The sequence below is a fragment of the Dasypus novemcinctus genome, chromosome 4 (assembly GCF_030445035.2).
Source record: "Dasypus novemcinctus isolate mDasNov1 chromosome 4, mDasNov1.1.hap2, whole genome shotgun sequence".
NCBI lineage: Eukaryota > Metazoa > Chordata > Mammalia > Cingulata > Dasypodidae > Dasypus > Dasypus novemcinctus.
The window spans coordinates 15,557,229-15,577,260 of NC_080676.1; the positions used below are offsets into that span (position 1 = coordinate 15,557,229).

The following is a 20,032-nucleotide window of genomic DNA, read 5'->3' on the forward strand; positions in this document are numbered from 1 at the left end:
TGACTGCACAACTACTCACTTCCACCTTAGCATAGATTTCACCCATATGGGCGTTGACTCAAAGCCTTCTTCTCCCTATTTCCTGTAAACCTATCTTCCAGACTCTATCTCCAAGTCTGCTCAATTTGCTTAATTCATATCAGGGAAGTCATAATATTTGTCCTCCAATACCTGGCAAAGCCTGGTCTGCTTCACTTAAAATAAGGTCCTCAAGATTCATCAATATTATCCCATGTGTTAGTACTGTACTCCTTTTTTTTCAGATGCATCATCCCCTTTACTTTTTTTTTGAAAATGAAATTTTTTATTGGCTTTGTTAAAAAAAAGATACATACACTACCCAAAATCTAACATTAAAAAATGTAAGAGGTTCCCATATACCTCACTCCCTACCCCTCCCACTCCTCCCACATCAACAACCTCTTTCATCAGTGTGGCACATTCATTGCATTTGATGAATACATTTTGGAGCACTGCTATACCACATGGATATACTTTACATTGTAGTTTGCAATTTTCCCCAATTCATTCAGTGGGTTATGGCAGGATATATAATGTCCTGCCCCTGTCCCTGCAATATCATTCGTGTCAACTCCATGTCTCAAAAAAGCCCCCATATCACACCTCTTCTTCCCTCTCCCTGTCCTCAGCAACTCTCTGTGGCCACTGTCTCCACATCAATGATATAATTTTTTCCATTGCTAGAGTCACAATAGTTCTATGGTAGAATACTAGTAAGTCCACTCTATTCCATATTTTATTCTATAGTTAGCTTGTTGAGGATCCACCAAACTGTCCTCCACAATGACTGAACCATTCTACCTTCCTACCAGCAGGGGATAAGGGTTCCCCTTCCTCCACATCCTCTCCAACACTTGTAGTCCTCTGTTTTTTTAATGGTCACTGGTCTAATGGGTATAAGATGGTATCTCATTGTAGTTTTGATTTGCATTTCCCTAATAGCTGGTGATATTAAACATCTTTTCATGTGCTTTTTAGCCATTTGTATTTCTTCTTTGGAGAAATCTCATTTCAAATCTCTTGCACATTTTAAAAAATGGGTTGTCTTTTTATTTTTGAGATATAGGATTTCTTTATATATGTTGGATATTAGGTTTCTATCAAATATATGGTTACCAAGTATTTTTTCACATTGGGTAGGCTGTATTTTCACTTTCTTGACAAACTGCTTGAGGTGCAAAAGGCTCTGATTTTGAAGAGATCCCATTTATCTATTTTTTTCTTTTGCTGCTTGTGCTTTGGGTGTAAAGTTCATGAAGCCATTTCCTATTTCAAGATCCTGTAAATGCTTCCCTTCATTATCTTCCATGGTCTTTTATGGTCTTGGCTCTTATATTTAGATCTTTGATCCATCTTGAGTTGATTTTTGTATAAGGTGTGAGATGGTGTTCCTTTCTCATTCTTTTTGGATATGGATATCCAGTTCTCCAAGCACCATTTGTTGAAGAGGCCATCTCCCCACATATGTGGGGTTGGTGGCTTTGTCAAATATCCAGTGACTGTATATGTGAGGATCTGTATCAGAAATCTGAATTCGGTTCCATTGGTCAATCTGTCTTTCCTTGTGCCAATACCAAGCAGTTTTGACCACTGTAGTTTGTAGTGTTTTAAAGTCAGGTAGTGCAATTCCTTCAATTTCATTTTTCTTTTTCAATATTTATTTGGCTATTCAGGGTCTTGCCCTTCCAAATAAATTTCATAATTAATTTTTCCAATTCATTAAAAAATGCTGCATTGATTTTTATTGGGATTGCATTAAACTTGTATATCAGTTTGGGTAGGATAGATATCTTAATGATATTTAGTCTTCCTTTCCATGAACAGGGAATGTTCTTCTACTTATTTAAGTCTTTTTTGATTTCCTTGAACAGTGTTGTGTAGTTTTCTGTGTATGAGTCATTTACATCTTTAGTTAAATTTATTCCTAGGTATTTGATTTTTTTATGTACTATTGTAAATGGTATTTTTTTTTCTTGATTTCCTCCTCAGAGGAAATTAATGGTGTACAGAAATGCTACTGATTTTTGTGCATTGATCTTATAACCTGCAACTTTACTAAACTTATTTATAAGTTCTAAAAGCTTTGTTGTAGATTTTCCAGGGTTTCTATGTATAGGATCATGTTATCTGGAAATAGTAAAATTTTACTTCTTCCTTTCCAATTTGCCTTTTATATCTTTTTCTTGCCTTCCTGCTCAAGCAAGTACTTCTAACATAATTTTAAACAGGAGTGGTGATAGTGGACATCCTCATCTTGTTCTTGATCTTAGAGGAAAAGGTTTTAGGATTTTGCCATTGTATATGATGTTAGCTGCGGGTTTTTCATATATACCCTTTATCATGTTCATAAAGTTTCCTTCTGTTCCTATCTTTTGTAGTATTTTTATCAAGTAAGAGTGCTGTATTTTGTCAAATGCTTTTTCTGCATTTGTTGATCATGTGATTTTTTTCTTTTGATCTGTGTATGTGGTGTATTCCTTTGATTTTCTTATGCTGAGCCATCCTTGCATACCAACAATGAAACCCACTTAGTCATGGTGTATAATTCATTTGATGTGTTGTTAAATACGAATAGCAAATATTTTGTTGAGGATTTTAGCATCTAGTTTCATTAGAGAGATTGGTCTGTACTTTTCCTTCCTTGAGGCATCAGTGTTTGGCTTTGGTATTAGGGTAATGTTGGTAACATAGAATGAGTTAGGCAAGGTTCCTTCTACTATTTTTTTGGAGGAGTTTAAGCAGGGTTGGTGTTAGTTCTTTCAGGAATTTTTGGTAGAATTCACCTGTGAAGCTGTCTGGTCCTAGGCTCTTTTTAATTGGGAGGTTTTCGATTACTGATTCTCTTTACTTCTTATTGGTCTGTTTAATCATTTTCTCCTTTCTTCAATGTAGGCTCCTCGTGTATTTCTAGAAATTTGTCTGTTTCTTCAAAATTATCCTTCTTGAGAGCATGCAATTCTTCAAAGTATCCTCTTAAGATACTCTTTATTTCTGTGCAGCCAGTGGTGATATTCCCTTTCTCATTTCTTATTTTGTGTATTTGCATCTTCTCTCTTTTTTCCTTTGCTGGTCTAGCTAAGAGTTTGTCAATTTTATTGATCCTCTCAAAAAACAGCTTTTGGTTTTATTTATTTTTTCTAGTGTTGCTTATTTTCTATTTCATTTAGTTCTGCTCTAACATTTGTCATTTCCTTCTTTCTACTTCCTTTTGGGTTAGTGTATCGTTCTTTCTAATTCCTCCAGGTATACAGTTAAGTCTTTGATTTTATACATATATATATATATATATATATATGCATTTATGGCTCTGAATTTCCCTTTCAGTACAGCTTTTGTTGCAACCCATATGTTTTGATATAAATTTCCTCCTTGACCCATTGTTTGTCTAAGAGTGTGTTGTTTAACTTCCATATCTTTGTGCCTAATCTGGTTCTCTAGTCCTTACTTATTTCTAGCTTCAGTCTATTGTGGTCAGTGAAATTATTTTGTATATTTCAATTTTTCTGAGTTCTTTGAGAATTTTTCTGTGGTCTAGCATGTGATGTATCTTGCAGAATGATCATTGGCACTCAAGAAGAAAGTATATACTGTTGTATTTGGGTGTAGTGTTTTGTTTTTATATGGCTATCAGGTCCAGATCCTCTAATGTATTATTCAATGTCTTTGTTTCTTTATTGATTCTCTGTTGAGATGTTCTGTCTAATGGTGATAATGTTGTATTAAAGTCCCCCACTGTAAATGTAGAGGCATCTATTTCACCACTTAGTTTTTCCAGTGTTTGCCTCATGTATATTGATGTGCCCTCATTAGATGCATAAATATTTTGATTGTTCTTTCTTCTTGAAAGATTACACCTTTTACTAATATGTGGTGTCTGTCTTTGTCTCTTACAATAACTTTGCTTTTAAAGTCTATTTTGTCTGATATTAGTATAGCTACTCCCACCCTTTTTTGGTTATTGTTTGCTCATAATAGTGTTTTTCAGCCATTCACTTTCAGCCTCTTTGAATCCCTGCATCTAAGGTGGGTTTCTTGTAGACAGCATATAGACGTGTCCTCTTTCCTTATCCATTCTGCCAATCTGTGTCTCTTGACTGAGTTTAATCTATTAGCATTCATTGTTAGTACTCTCGAGGAATTAATTACATTAGCCATGTTTTTTTCTGGGTTTATGTCAAATGTTCTTTTTTTTTTTTTTAAGATTTATTTATTTAGTTCCCCCCTCTCCCCTGGTTGTCTGTTCTTGGTGTCTATTTGCTGCATCTTTGTTTCTTTGTCCGCTTCTGTTGTCGTCAGTGGCACCGGAAGTGTGGGTGGCACCATTCCTGGGCAGGCTGCACTTTTCTTTTCACGCTGGGCGGCTTTCCTCACGGGCGCACTCCTTGCGCGTGGGGCTCCCCCACGCGGGGAACACCCTTGCGTGGCATGGCACTCCTTGCGCGCATCAGCACTGCGCATGGCCAGCTCCACACGGGTCAAGGAGGCCCGGGGTTTGAACCGCGGACCTCCCATGTGGTAGACGGACGCCCTAACCACTGGGCCAAAGTCCGTTTCCCTCAAATGTTCTTTTTAATTCTCTTTTTGTCTTTTTAGTTGTTCCTACACTCTCCTTCAACTGTCTATCTCTTATTTTTCCCTTTCAACCTGCGTAACTCCTTTAGTATTTTTTCAAGAGCATGGTTCTTATTGGCTTACTCTCTTAATTTCTCTTTATCTGTGAATATTTTGAATGCCAGCTTTGCTGGATAGGGAATTCTTGGCCAGAAGTTTTTCCTCTTTTGGTACCTTAATTATGTAATACTAATGCCTTCTTGCCTCCATGGTTTCAGATGAGAAATCAGCACTTAATCTTATTGAGCTTCCATTGTATGTGATGGTTCTCTTTTTTCTTACTGCCTTCAGTATTTTCTCTTTGTCTTGAGAATTGGACAACTTGACAAATATATGTCTTGGAGTAGGCCTGTGGGATTTATAATGTTTGACATGCACTGCGCTTTCTGGACATATATATCCATCTCCCTCAATAGGTTTGGGAAGTTTTCAGCCATTTTTTCTGCAACACTCCTACTGTCCCCTTTACCTTTTTTTCCCCCCTCTACAATGCCTATAATGCGTATGTTTGTGCATTTTTTATTGTTGTTCAAATTTTTAAGTCCTTGCTGGATTTTTTCTTCTTTTTATCTATCTGTTTTACTACCTGTTTGATTTCAGATATACTGTCTTCCACATTGCTAATTCTTTCTTCTGCCTTTTCAAATCTGCTGTTATGTGCATCCAGGGTATTTTTGTTTTCTTGAATTGTGCCATGCATCACCATCTTATCCATTATCTTTTTTATGTATGGTTACAATGTCATTAGTATGTTTTCCCAGTGTCTTAATATCTTTAACCTCTTCCTTCACTTCATTAAATTGGTCCATGATATTTGTTTGGACAGTTTTGATTACCAATGAAATAGAAATAAAAACCAGAAAAATTGAGGACTAAAGAAAGGGGTGGGATGTAAGAACAACAGAAAGTGGAAGATAGAAAGATGAAGGAAGGAAAAGATTGCATTGATAAATAAGACCTGTATACACAGAAAAGGGGAAATCAAGGAAGAGGAAGCACAGCAAGCAAGAGACAAGCCAGCAGCACCTAATTTTAAAAAAAGGGGGAGTCAGGAAGAAAGAGGAAAGAAAAACAAGAAATAAACACACAAGCAAGCAGTCAAACAAAAACTGAAAAAAGACACACTTCTCTCTTAGGCCCTTGAGGAACTTCTCAGGCTGCTGGTGTACATCAATTAATTACCCTGCAGCTTGCCTTCTGCAGGTTTTGAAGCAGGATTAACCAAGTAAGCTAAGTTATATATTTTTTAAAAGTAACTTTTTAAGAGACCCAAGAGAAGCTAATACAAAAATAATGTCTATGGTTTCCCTATCCTATAGTATCAGCTGGATGTTTGACATCCTGGAGGAAGACTACTCTAAGAGGAGCTGGGAATCAAACTAGGGTCCTCCTTCACTGAACTAAACTTTCTCATTGGGTTAGTTAGCTCTTCAGAAAACTATGCAGTCACTTTCCCTTGGGCAAGTTTGACTCTTTGCTATTGTATAGATTCCTGCTGATTAGGAGTCTGTCCCTGCCCCCTTTCTATTCTTATTTCTTTCTCTCCCAGAGCAGCAGGTTAAGATAGTCTGTGTGAGGGGATCCCCCCTCACCTCTCCTGGTCAGGTTGAATTCCCCTTTGAAATTCAAACAGGTCCTTGGTGACTGAACTCACCACAGAAAAATGACTATCCTCTTCCAGACACCCCCTCTTCCCAGGGTACCCCAAAAACTCTCTTGGAAGCTTATTAAGCACTTCCTACTGCCTGCAAATTTTTCTTTGAGGGTGGGGTATGGCTCTCCACAGTTCCCAGCCGCAGTGGCAAGAAACTCATGGTTTTACATTGAGTATTGAGTAAGTTATCTCTTTGTCCTGCTCTCTCCAGATCGATGACCTGAATCCTCCTGCTCGATGGGTTCTCAAAACAGCTCACTCAGGCAGGATCTTGCCCCCATTCAGCCATTTTTTGTGAGAGAGATTATAAGTGCCCATTTTGACCGATGACATCTTGCTGCCTCTGCTCAATATTTTGTTTAATGTTAAACTTTGAAATAGATAATCACAGATTTTCCTCACATTTTTAAGGTAATGGGTATAGGAACATAATTAGGTTTTTACATTGTACCAACATATTTTATAGTAGTTTTTTTTTTAATTGGCTTATGTTATTTTCTAATTTTTAATTTTAATTTAATTTAATTTTTTATAATATTTTTAATTATAGAAGCTATAGGTTGACAGGAAAATTGTGTAAAAATTACAGCATTTCTATATACATTCTATTTTTGACACTTTGCTTTAGTGTGGTACTTCTGTTACAATTGACATAAGAATATTAAAATTATACTATTTACTATAGTCCATTGTTTACATTAGGTGTATCTTCACTCATATACCACTCTATTATTAACACCTTGTATTATTGTAGTACATTTATTATATTTCATGAAATAACATTTTTATACTAGTGCTATTAAATATAGTCCATCATTTACAATAAGTTTCTCTGTTATATGGTATTATGATTTATCTTTTAATTTTTATTCTAGTAACATACATATGACCTAAAATTTCCTCTTTTAATCACTTTTACATATATAATAGAGTGCTTTTAATTACACTCACAATCTTGTTCTACCATCACCACCATCCATTTATAAACCTTTATAATAACCTTAAATAAAAATTCTGTAAAAATTAACCATTAACTTCCCATTCTCTACCCCCACTGCAGCCCCTGGTGACCTATATTCTAAACTTTGACATTAGAGCTTGCTTATTCAAATTATTTCATATTAGTGACGGTTGCTTGAAACTGTGGCTGTTTTAATTGAGATGCACTGTAAGTGTAAAATACACACCAGATTTCTATGACTTAACACAAAACAAAAAAGAATGCAAAGCAACTTATCGATATTTTTTATATCTATTTTATGTTGAGAAGGTAATATTTTAGAATTACTAGGTTAAATAAAATATATTACTAAGTTAAAAAACTAATTCTTGCACTACTATCCTATTCTGCCTCCCTCATTTAATTTTATATCCATCCTTCCAGAGATATCCAAGCATTGCGGCGGCTTGCTCGGTCGGTAAAGGTGGGGTCTGGCTGCGGACGAGGGGTCGGTCCAGCTCTGGACGAGGGGTTGGTCCCGCTTGGGACGAGGGGTCGGTCCCACTTGGGACGAGGGGTCGGTCCGGCAGCAGACGAGGGATCGGTCTCACAGGGGTTGCGCGGTTCGGCTGACGGGGTTGCCCGGCGAAGCCAGCGATGAAGGGGTCGCCCGGAGAATCAGGTGACGAAGGGGTCGCCCGGAGAAGCAGGCGACGAACTGGGGACAAGGGAGGCCAGGCCCTTGTCGGGGGCTCTCAGGACTGGAGGGCGCACGGCAGAAAAACTACCGTGGAGACAAGGTAAACACGCAAGTCCACTTTACTGAGGGAGAGGCAACAGTTTTATAGGGGCTGGGGAAGGCTGATTGGTCGAAGCCACGCCCTGTTCTGATTGGTTGCCGGCGAAAGGTCAGTGGGCGGTACTGGATGGGGGAGGGGTGGTGGTTAGGGATTGGCTGTCGCTGTTGCTGGGGGAAGGGGCAGGGTTTAGGGATTGGTGGCTGCTGTTGCTGGGGTGGAGGGCAGACTTGAGTTTCCCGCCCACGCCTGGCTGTTGCTGCTGTCGGGGGAAGGGAAAAGGGCAGACTGGATTTTTCCGCCCACGCCTGGCTGTTGCTGCTGTCGGGGGAGGGGAAAAGGGCAGACTGGAATTTTCCGCCCTGCACCTGCGCAGGGAGAAAGAAGAAGAAGGGTGCCGCCCACAAGGCATCGTGTGGCGCCATCCGGGAGGAGGGGCGGCCACGGAAGCATGGCTGCCGAGAAGGGGAGACCCGAGGGCACTCTGCGCTCATGCTGAGCTTCCTTCAGGGGTGGCGGTGGGCCCGACCAACCACCCTATTATGGGGGCAGCAGAATTAGGCCTACCGCGGCCGCTCCCCTCGCCAGGCCAGCAAACCACACTTCAGACCGAGGGGTGACCACAAAGCATATGTGAGTTCTCTATATATTTAAAATGTATACACACACATTTACACACATAAAATGCTATATACCTTATTCTGCAATTACTTTTTTAAAAAAGATTTATTTTATTTATTTTTCCCCACTCCTTCCTTGTTTGCACTTGCTGTGTCTGTTCATCTTGTTTCTTTAGGAGGCACTGGAAAGTAAACCCAGGACCTTCTCTGAGGAGGGAGGCACCCAATTGTTTGAGACACCTCCATTCCCTGTTTTGTTGTATCTTTCATTATGTTTTTCTCCTTGTGTCTCTTGTATCATCTTGTTGCATTGGCTTGCTGTACCTGCCTGTTCATTAGCTCGCTGTCTTGCTCATCTTCTTTAGGAGGCACCCAGAACCTCTGCTCCCTACCTTGTTGTGTCTTTCATCATGTTTTTCTTCTTTTGTCTCTTGTTGCATCATCTTGTTGTGTAATCTTGCCCTGCCTGCTCATCATGCCAACTTGCTGCCTTCTTTAGGAGGTGCCAGGAACTGAACCAGGGACCTCCCATATGGTAGGGGGACCTCAATCGCTTGAGCCACATCTGCTTCCCTCTGCAATTGCTTTCTATACTTAGCAATACTTTGTATATATTAACAATTTTATAGAATTGTCTCTTTCTTTTTAATAACACATAGGCAAATCACAAGATGTACCATTATTGAGAGGAGTAATTCTCAAATTTTATCCAATACCAGAATCATCCAGAGGGTTTGATAAAAAATAGATTGTTGAGCACCAGTCCTGGATTTCTTGATTCAGTGGTGTCTGTGGTGGAGCCAGAGAATTTGTATTTCTAACATGAATCCAGGCAATGTTATTGCATTGTCACACCTTGAGAGCCAGTGGTTTAGAGAACCAGTTCCTTATTCATGGATATTTTGATATTTTCTCCCAATATTTTGCTTCATAAATTACAAGTAACAGTGGATATTTCTATCCTCTGAATTACCATAATTGGTATTTACCTCTTTCATGACTTTTACGACTTCACAGTCTGTACTTTAGTCAAGTATGTTTATCCCTCACATTTCTGTGCTAACCCTTCAGGGGCAAGCCCAAGTCTGACTTTTCTTTCTCTTAAAATGCCTTGTTCCTTGTAGGCAATCAAAGGTGTTTCTGTAATAAATAGTCTTTCATAAAATAAAATATTTTAATGTAATGCAGCAAGAAGAGCCCAAAGAAAATGTTCTCTTATAGCATCCTTAAATGAGTAAATCTTTGTGAATTAAATAAAAGAATAAATGCTTATTTTAGTGTCAGGTCTCCTAATCAATAAAGGGAAGGTCATCAATAAAGATAATATCATTTTTAACTGTATACCAATTTTATTTACATGTATTTTAGCTTCATATACATAAAAATACCTATATTAAGTTGAATACAAGCAAGAAGATATAGAACAATGTTTTCTAAAATGCTAATTAGATTAATTTTTCAGACTTGGAATCAGAAACTTACCCGAATTCTGCTTCTGTTAGCTGAACTCTTGAAGAATCTGGAATCATTGCTTCTCTGAATACCAGTGTCTGAGAAATTCAACACAGGAAAATCCCCTTGGGAATTTGACCTAATGTTTAGTAAGATTAAATTCTAAACCAGAATCTTTAGGTATGATTCTTCAATCAATGTCTTTTAACTTACTTGCCTATTAGAAAACTTTCCCTCATTCACTTTCTTACCATCTAAGGAGCTTCTATATTTTCTCTTCATCTTAGCAATGTTTAGTTTCTCAAAGATTAAAGAAGCACTTTAATTTAGAGTCTTTGATCTAACTAAAAAATCAAATTACATCTATAAGAATAAATATATTAATTCATCTGGTACATACCTTCTAGAAGGTCAAGACGTTGACGTACTAGTAATTGATTTACCTATTAAAGAAGAAAATAAATGATGGTAGAAGTTATCAAACAAATTTAAAGCACATATCAACACAAATATAAATTAATACTTCTATTTCAAATATTTTAAGTAATGACTCTATTATCAACCTCTCCAAATAAATTTTTTCACATATATATTATACTAATTTTAATATTTTTCACCATAGGAAAAGGCAAATACATAAATATTATTAATCTACAGTGATTTCTTTTTCCTTTATTATTAATGTGCTCAGAATTTTGGCTAACAACATTTTAAATATTAGAAACATTTTTGAAATTCAGAGCAAAATTTCTATCTTGAAGTAAATCTAATAGTGACAAAATTCTGAAAATATTTTAGTATAGCTTTTATCCAAGTTTTAAAAGTGTTCTTAAATCAGATTTATATCATAATTTGTGTAAAATATACAATTAAGCATTGGAAATGTAACCAACCTCTTCAAGGAGGAACATATTCCATTCTTAAAAGATTACAAGGCTAAATAAGAAATGGCAAATGATTATATTCATAAGAATTGTTAAAGTTTTTAGTCAGAGAGAACATCACAGGAAATTAAATCAGAATTGATAGCATAAGTGTAGTGATTTATGTGTTAACTTGTGGAGGCTTTAGTATCCAGTTGTTTAGTGAAATAGCAGTCTAGATGTTCCTGTGAAGGCAATTAGTCAACTTTAAGGAAAGATTACTATAAATAAGGAAAGAATCCAATCAATTGAAGCCTTAAAACAAAGACAGGTTTCATGGAGAAGAAGAAATTCAGTCTCACATCTATAACATGAGCTCCTGTCTGAGTTTCTAAACTTCTCTCCTGCCTTGTGGATATCAAACTTAATATCCACACATTCATGTGAGTTAATTCCTTAAAATAAATTGCATATGTGTGTGTGCATGCATGTGCATGCATAAAGGTTTATACTATAGTTCTATTTCTCTGAAAAACCCCGACTGATACAGATTTTAGTTCTAGAAGAAAAGAATCTTAAGAATGTGTTTTCTGAATTGGTTCTGGGGTTTCCAGAATTGGTTTTCTAATCTGATTATATTTAAAGGTACTAATGACTCTATTTTCTGTAGTAGCAAGGGCACTAATAGTTCATGGCATGATGTGGCAATAGAGCTATGCAAAACATCAACATTGGATGTTCCCAATCAGATACTTATAAGAATGTGTGCCTATATGGGAAATAGATGAGTAGTCTACTAAGTTCTTATTTGATCAACATAAGCAGAAGAGTTCTACGTCATGTGAACAGAAGTATGACTTGAATCACTAAATCAGCACCATGGCCTCTCAATTCCCAAACTTTAGTAAGGTAATAGACCCAGATCCCTTGAAGGAAGGGGATGCTGGATCTCCTTGAGGAAGGACCCTGCTGTACTCTTAAACACTGATAGCGTCGATATTTCTCCTTCCCTTACCCAAGTGGACCTATGGCATTTTACAAGAGTGACTATGCACTGAGGAAAAGGAAATAATGAGACATTAGGAAGTTACTAGAAAAGACTCTGAACAGATACTAATTCTAGGAGATTCAAAATATCACTGTGGCCTATGAGTCAGAGTAGAGGCATCTGTGGTTATTTTCCCCAATTTTGGAAAGTATAATTAGAATAGACATGATCAGCGAATGAAAAAGTCTTCACATTAGTTTTCTGGCCTATGAAGTGAGGATTATTATGGTAGGAAAGGTTGCTTGAACTGTCTCTATGCAGGATACGCATGCAATACTGCATTTCTTGATGGATTTCAGAGATTAGAGCCAATCAAAGGACTTGAAGGATGCAGGGGTGATGATTTCCATCATCCGCCATTCAACTCGCCTATTTGGCCTGTGTAGAAATAGATGGATGTTGGAGAATGACAGTGGCCAATGGTGGTTACTCCAATTGCAGCTGTGGTTCCAGATGCAGTTTTATTATTTGAGCAAATTAACACATCCCTGGTATCAGGTATTCAACTATTAATTTGGCAAAGGATTTGCTCAATACCTGTTAGTGAAGACCACCAGAAGCAGTTTGATTTCACCTAGCAAGTTAGCAATGCTCCTTAACTGTTCTACCTCAGGAGAATATCAGTTTTCCAGTCCTATGTCATAATCTAATTCCAGGATATCACAATGGTCCATTACATTGATGACATTATGCTGAATGGACCTGGTGAGTAAGAAATAGGAATAGCACTAGACTCACTTACAAGACATTTGTATGTTAGAGGGTATGAAATAAATTCAAAGAAAATTCAGGGGCCTTCCACCTCATTGATATTTCTAGTGCTCTAGTGGTATACAGAATATCAAGATATTCCGTCAAATTTGAAGGATAAATTGTTACATCTGATTCCTCCTGTGATCCTAAAAGAGGCAGAACACCTAGTAGACCTCTTTGATTGCAACATGCTCCTCATTTGGGTGTGAAGTCTGGCCCATTTACTGAGTAATCTGAAAAGCTGCTATTTTTGTTTGGGACCAAGAACAAGACAAGGCTTCGCAATAGGTCCAGTCTGCTGTGCAACTGCTCTACCACTTGGCTATGTAAGTCAGCAGATCCAATCTTGAAGTGTCAGTGGTAGATACAGAGGTTGTTTGGAGCCTTTGGCCAGCTCATGTAGGTGATTAAAAGCACAGATGCTTAGGATATATAATTAGTGGAGGGACTTAAGAATAAAAGGTGAAGTTTCCTGGAGAAGAAATTCTCGTACAGCCTGATAGAGACCAAGAGATATTTTCCTAAGATCTCAGAATTCAATTTTCATATTTGCATATTAGGATCCTAATACCTAAGCTCTAGAAGAAATGTGAATTCCTGAAATCAATTTTAAGCCACATTTTCAAAACCTATTTTGGTACTTTTAAAAGTTTGCAGTTTTTCTTAAGTAGGCTTTCCAGGAAATATTGTAAAATGAAACTTTAGAAAATTTCAAATGTACGTTTACCTGAATTGAAATAGAATATTTAAATTCTAATAAAATTTTAAAAATCTTAATGCTACTGTTATAGTATTTTAATATATAGTCAAAATTTTTCTTATGGCACAATATATATCCTGAAGCTATCTAAATTTTTATTACTATGGATCAAAGATGTTAAGAAACACATTATCATACCTGAGTCAAATATTCCAATCCAGGTGGACAGTTAGGTATTGGCTCTACTACTGGCATACATTGTATTGCAGGGAGTGAATCATAAAAATCCATAATCTTGATTATATAGTGTTCTAGAGTATGAAAATTGGACAAATTGAGCCTATCTTTAAATTCTAACACTATAGAAACATATTAACTTGCTAGAGATGAGTATCTACTTCAAATGCATGTTCAGTTTTTCTTCATTCAATGGTGTAGAGATCATCCATATTTTATTTTTTAAATGTTTGTTGTGCTTTTATATACATGGTCTGTCTTTCAACTAAACCCAGAAGGAACCTCAGGAATAAAAGAAGTTCCAGTTAATACCAGCATGGTAAACTGAGTGTAAATTGTGAAGAGATTTCAGCTTTACGCTTACGTACATTTCCACATGACCTTATCCTATTAATTTTATAATTTGGTTAAGCTTTTGCAATAAATAGAGTGTATAACAAGGATCCCCTTTCCTACAATTTCCAATTACATCTTCCTCATTTTCTTCTGAGCCCTCAATAGCAGTGCTCTAATATCCAGATTTCTTCAGTCTGATGAAGGCAATCTAGGACTTTTTATTAATCTCATCAAATTTTTTCCAACCTTCACCCACTATCCTATTGCAAAGCCACTTCTCTGTCTAGGTATTTTTTATAGCCGCACCTCACTTCCACTTATCAAAATCTGTATGTGTCCTATTGATTCTGAAACAAACTCGTGTGCTTAATACAATACAAATTTATTATCATACATGCATGGAGGTCAGAAATCTAAAATGAATCAATAGGAACAAGTCCTTCTGGAGGCTTAGTTGGGGGATGTTTCCTTGCCTTTTCCAGTTTCTACAGGCTGCCTGCATTTCTTGACTTGTAGACTCCTTTCTCCATCTTCAAAGCCAGTAGCACAGCATCTCTTTTCTCTCTGATTCCCTATCTCACTCTTATAAGGATCCTTTTCATTACATTATGTCCAACTAGACAATCCAGGATAATCTCCTGATCTCAAGATCCTTAAATTAATCACCTCTGCAAAATTCCTTTTGCCACATCTAAGGTAATAACATATTTACAGGTTTGGAGATTAGTACATACATTTTTTGGGGATTCATTATTCAGGATACTGTAGTATGGCTACTGTGATTTTGAGGCTATTGGTTTTTTAAAAAATTTTATTTTTAAAGAATCTTTGGATTACATAAGTGTTACAGGAAAAATATAGGGTGGGAGCAGATGTAGCTCAAATGGTTGAGTCCATGCTTCCCATGTATGAGGTCCTAAGTCTGATCCCTGGTACCTTCTTAAAAAAATAAAAAGAAATAGAAAAAAAAATGTATATATATATATATATGATTCCTATACACCCTACTCCCTCCCCCTCCCATTCTTTTCCACATTTAACAACATCTTTCGTTTTTTTTTTTTTTTTACAATTGATGAACACATGTTGAAGCATTGCTGCTAATCATGGAATATAGTTTATACTTTGTCCAGCACAATTTTATAGGTTTTGACAAAATGTATAATAGACTGTATCTGTCATTGCAATGTCATGCAGGACAATTCCAATGTCCCAAAAATGGTCATAACAACCCCCTCTCCCTCCCCTTAGAATCTCTGGTGGCCACTGCCTTTATATCAATAATACATGTTCTTCCATTCCTAGAATAATCATAAGTCTGCTTAAGTCCATAGTTGCATTCCTCCCTAATGTTTGTTCATTCCTCTATCATGAGGATTTGGGGATGGCAAGGCCCACCCTGTTTCTTATTGAGAGGGTCTTAGATACCATGGGGCAGATGGATGGAACTATCTTGTTTGAAGTTGTAGATACTCTGTTGTTTTGGGATGGGGCTGTCTATACCATCCTTTTGTTAGTTGTCCTGGGTGAGTCCAAGGAACTGGACAGTAGGTGTGGGAACTCTGCTGAGATTCAGGGCTCAATCAGCATATGAACAGACAGAAGATTTAAGTCTCTGGGACATATATTTAACAAGTGTAGTGCTAATTATAGGTTCAAATAAAAGGGGTAGAAGAGCCTTATGTAAGGAAATTACAAATGAGTCTAATTCTGTTCCACTGAGGTGCATACACTCCCAAGTAGGGCCTACTGACAGGGTGCTGACTTCTTGAGATTATCTGACCTGCCTAGAGAGTCTAGATGTCTCGAAGCCCTCAGGAGCCCCACAGTGTGAGGCGCTGTTCACTGCAGCTGTCAATGAGATCCTGCTGAGACGTGCAGAAGCGTAACCTCAAAAATGACCTTCTGACTCACTTTGAAATATCTTAGGCAGAAAAACTTATTTGTATTTAATATGTCCCGCTTTTGGTCAAGGTCTTTTCTCAGATGTATTTCTGTTCAGGGCTTGGCATTAATCCCTTGGCATCAGGGAGACTTATCCCTGGAAGTCAAGTTCCACACGGGGGTGAGGGGGGAGATAGTTTATGTGCTGAGTTTGGCTGAGAGAGAGACCACACTTTGGGCAACAAGGAGGCTTTCAGGAAGTAACTCTTAGGTAATGTAAAATACTAGGCTCAGTTTCAATTTCACAAGAAACAGTTCATAAGTACAACCATTAATATGAAGGGCCTGGCATAATTGTCTGTCCTCCTTTACTAGGCACTGCCCATGTACATGGGCAATTTTTGCCACTCTATTAGAGAATGTAGCAGGACTTTTCAGGATGGGAATTCAATATTCTTTTGGTTACTGTGTGAGTCTCCACCCACCAAGGAAATGCCCCATGTCCAATTGAACATATTCTTAGGGCATAAAGGCATGCCCTAGGTGTACCCTTCCCCACACATCCTCCATCACTGACACCCCACATCAGTGGTCCTCCCCTGCCACAGTTTTGACCCCTCTGCAATCCAAAGTATTCCCAAAAACAAAGCCAAAAAAAATAAACAAATAAAATTAATAAAAAAATAAAATAATAATAAACATGTATTATTGATGTAAAATATAAAAATAAAAAATAGAAAAAGATAAAAAATCTTCCCATTGTGTCTTTTGTCACTGTAAGAACTGTTATGTACACTGACAATTTCTTCCGTATGTTCCCCCAGTGTCTTTTTTTTTTTCACATTATCTTCAGAGAAGCTTTAAGTTATAAAAAGGTCACATGGAAAATATAGGGGATTCCCATATACCCAACCCTCTCCCCCTCTTCCATTCTCCCTCATCAATAACATTTTACATGTGAATGGTACATTTGTTACAATGATGTACAAATACTGAAGCATTGTTACTAACTATGGTCAACAGTTTACATTATTGTTTACATTTAGCACTGTATACTTTTATAGGTTTTGACAAAATTTAAAATGGCCTGTATCCATCATTGCAAGATCATGCAGAACAATTCCAATACCCTAAAAATGTCCTATGTTTCATCTATTCTATTCTCCCCCCACCAGTCCCCTTAGAACTTAGGTTAACCACTAAGTTTCAGTTTTTGAAGAATAAGGTTCATAGTTACATGTAATGGTATTGAGGGCTTGACATATTGGTCTGCTTTCTTTTATTAGGCACTGCCTATGGTTTCGAGAGATTCTTGCCCCTCAAACTGAGAACATAGCAGCTCTCCCCAAGATGGGAATTTAATATTTTCTTTTTTATTGTGTGGGTCTCCACCCACTGAGATAATACACTCTGGACAAGATGAACACATTCATTTTTCATAGAGGAATGTCACAGGAGCATCCTTTCCTGCATCTCCCCCTACTCCTGACACCCTGCACCAGTAACGCTCCTCTGCCATATTTGCCAAAAGAGCATTCCCACAATGTGGTTTTAGCCACAGACCTAAAGTCTTCAGAGTTCACCTGATGCTTCCTCCAGCCTTCCTCCCAATTCCATGGATTGTCCAACCCATTCCCCTCACCTCACTCCCCCCCACATCCTGCACCACTGAACCCAATCACATCACTGCACCACTGTCACTCTCCATCCACTGCCAAACCACCTTTTGTCGATATGGTATATCAGCTGTGAAGTGGGGAGAGGAAGATGGGCATAGGAAAATTTAAAATGACCCAAACCCACTGATCTTATGGAGATTTTCTCATTAATCTTAAATAAATGCTTCTTAGAATTTTACAACTCTCTGGTTAATTTCCAGAGTTCCAAAAAAGTTGATTTTGACAATTTTTTAAGTGTTCTTGTAGCTTTTATGAAAGTGTGGATTTTTGGAGGTCATTTATCTGAATTATTTTTTTGAAATAATTAATTCATGTAGAGTAGTAATTATTTGGAATTAAAAACAAGAATATAATACCTGTGTGCATTGACTGAAACACAATTATTTTATATAAAATGTAAATACATTTACTTTAAAAATTCTCATTATACATATATATTAATTTTAGCATTTGTTTATAAGTATAGTTATGTTGCTCTTTTAAACACACATGCTACCAAAGAGAAAGGAAGTAATCATGCCAGAATAAATTGGTGGTCTTCTAATTTTTTTCTCAAATATTCTCAACCTTAGTTGGCCTTTTATTATCTCTAGGTTGATAAAGTAATTTATTGCTGCCAGTGCATCTAAAATAAAAATTTTCTTAACACTGTCAAAATCCTAATGCTTCCTTTATCACTGGTCTTCAAAGAACATTAATAGCCCCACAATTACATAAATTAGAAAGTTGTCCTGAATTCTCATCAAGAATATGAATCATGCCTCAACCAAATATATAGGTTTCTCAATTCTAGAAGAAATTGTGACTTTATCACATACTTTCATCATATCTTTTCTCTAGAGGAGATTCATACTAGTTTCATTGTCAGAAGTGAAAGAGTTATTCTAATTCAACCCTCATCCCATTTTTACAGATCAAATATATAAGGCACAGAGATGTGTTGGTCACTTAGATTCATAAATAGGAGAACTAGAGAGAGAAGCCAGTATCTTTAAGTGAGTAATAGCAGGGGATTTGAGATGGATCATGGAATACAGGTGGGAAGTATGAATAGATAGAGTGCATCAGGCTGGAAAGAAAGGTAGACCTATCATATATATATGGTTAATTATAAGCAGAAGTAATATGGAGTTGGAGCTTTGTTAGTCCCCAGCAATGATGCTTGTTTCTCTGCTCACTAGATAGGAACATTAATGTTTGTTTCTTTCTTTGGATACTGAACGCCTGATTGGGAAACTCAGAGATTGGTCCTGAACTCAGGATTCTGGGCATCCTCTCCAAAAAGGCAGCAACATTTTCTCTTATATCAGAGGAAGCAGTGCTGACATACTGGCAGCAATGAAGCATCAGCAAATTTATGGTTTCTTTTGCCTGAAGCCCACAGTTATGTAGAGTCATTTGTAAAGTGTCCTTTAGGTGGGCCATGGCTCAGGCCATAGTTATAACCTAAGGGGAGAAGTCAGTTATGGAGATCAGTGGTTGAAATATATTATTAGTTTTCAGAAATTACATGTGCAATGGCTACCTGGGCTGTGAGCTTGAAAAGGCTTGGTCCTCCGTCTGGCCCCAAATCCACAGCCTCTCAGAGTTGTCGTTAGGAAGATTCTAAGACCGGGAGATCTAAGTAGCAACAACACTACACATTCCATTCAGAACTTTGAAGCTACTTGGTTCTAAGAATATGGACACTGGGATATAAAGCTGACATTTTCCCTTTGGCCTGGAACGGTAGTAGCGACACAAAGTGTAGTGCCGAGCACTGCACACTCTGAATTTGAATAATTAACAAAGTCAGAGCCTCTTCCTCCTGGGCTTACTGACAGGTTAAAGGACCTACCATTCCACGATCTACGGAGCTTGTGTCGCACTGACATTTCTTAAAGGAGCCCATCAGGTCCTCAGTAACTGCAGCTCACTGTGGTATCTGATGGGTCACAACTTGTTCCAGGGCTCTCAATCACTGGTCTATTTAGATCTCCATGGAGATGGCTGTATTCTCATCTGTGTAGCACTGGTACAGAGAGTTGTTTTTTCACTAATTTGCCCAGTTTTTTAAAAAACATTTTAAAAAATTTTATTGTAGAAACAAATACAATTCAAAAAGTTATATTTTAATCATCTTCAACTGTTCCATATACTGTTAAGAAATAAATTTACAATAGTGCATGGTCATTAGCCTATATTACCTAAAATTTTCATCACCTCAAACAGAAAATCTGAAACTTTAAGCAATAATTTTCTGTTTCGTTTGCCTCAATCTCTTTTTAAAATTAGAAACAAACTTAAAGTTTCAAATTACTGGAATACTTTAAACAAATTATGACAGTATTATGTAGCCATGGAAAATGTTTTTTTTTTTTTCACTTATACACATTTATTTTATTTACAAATAAATTTGAAAGAAAATTTTCCTCAGCAAGATGCAAAATCAGTACCA

The 20,032-nt window shown here is 37.2% G+C and overlaps 1 protein-coding gene across 1 annotated transcript in view; it reads right to left on the reverse strand.

Annotated features, from left to right (window-relative positions):
- LOC101419956 (phospholipid scramblase 1-like) overlaps positions 1–19,171 on the reverse strand; it is a 55,742-nt gene extending 36,571 nt beyond the window's left edge. The window contains exons 1-3 of the mRNA XM_058296409.1: positions 19,121–19,171; positions 13,658–13,770; positions 10,496–10,538 (exon numbers count right to left, since the gene is read on the reverse strand). Of these exons, the coding sequence (XP_058152392.1) occupies positions 10,496–10,538; positions 13,658–13,750 (136 nt within the window). The 5' untranslated portion in view covers positions 13,751–13,770; positions 19,121–19,171. The remainder of the gene's footprint in view (positions 1–10,495; positions 10,539–13,657; positions 13,771–19,120) is intronic.
- Between the last annotated feature and the right edge of the window lie 861 nt (positions 19,172–20,032).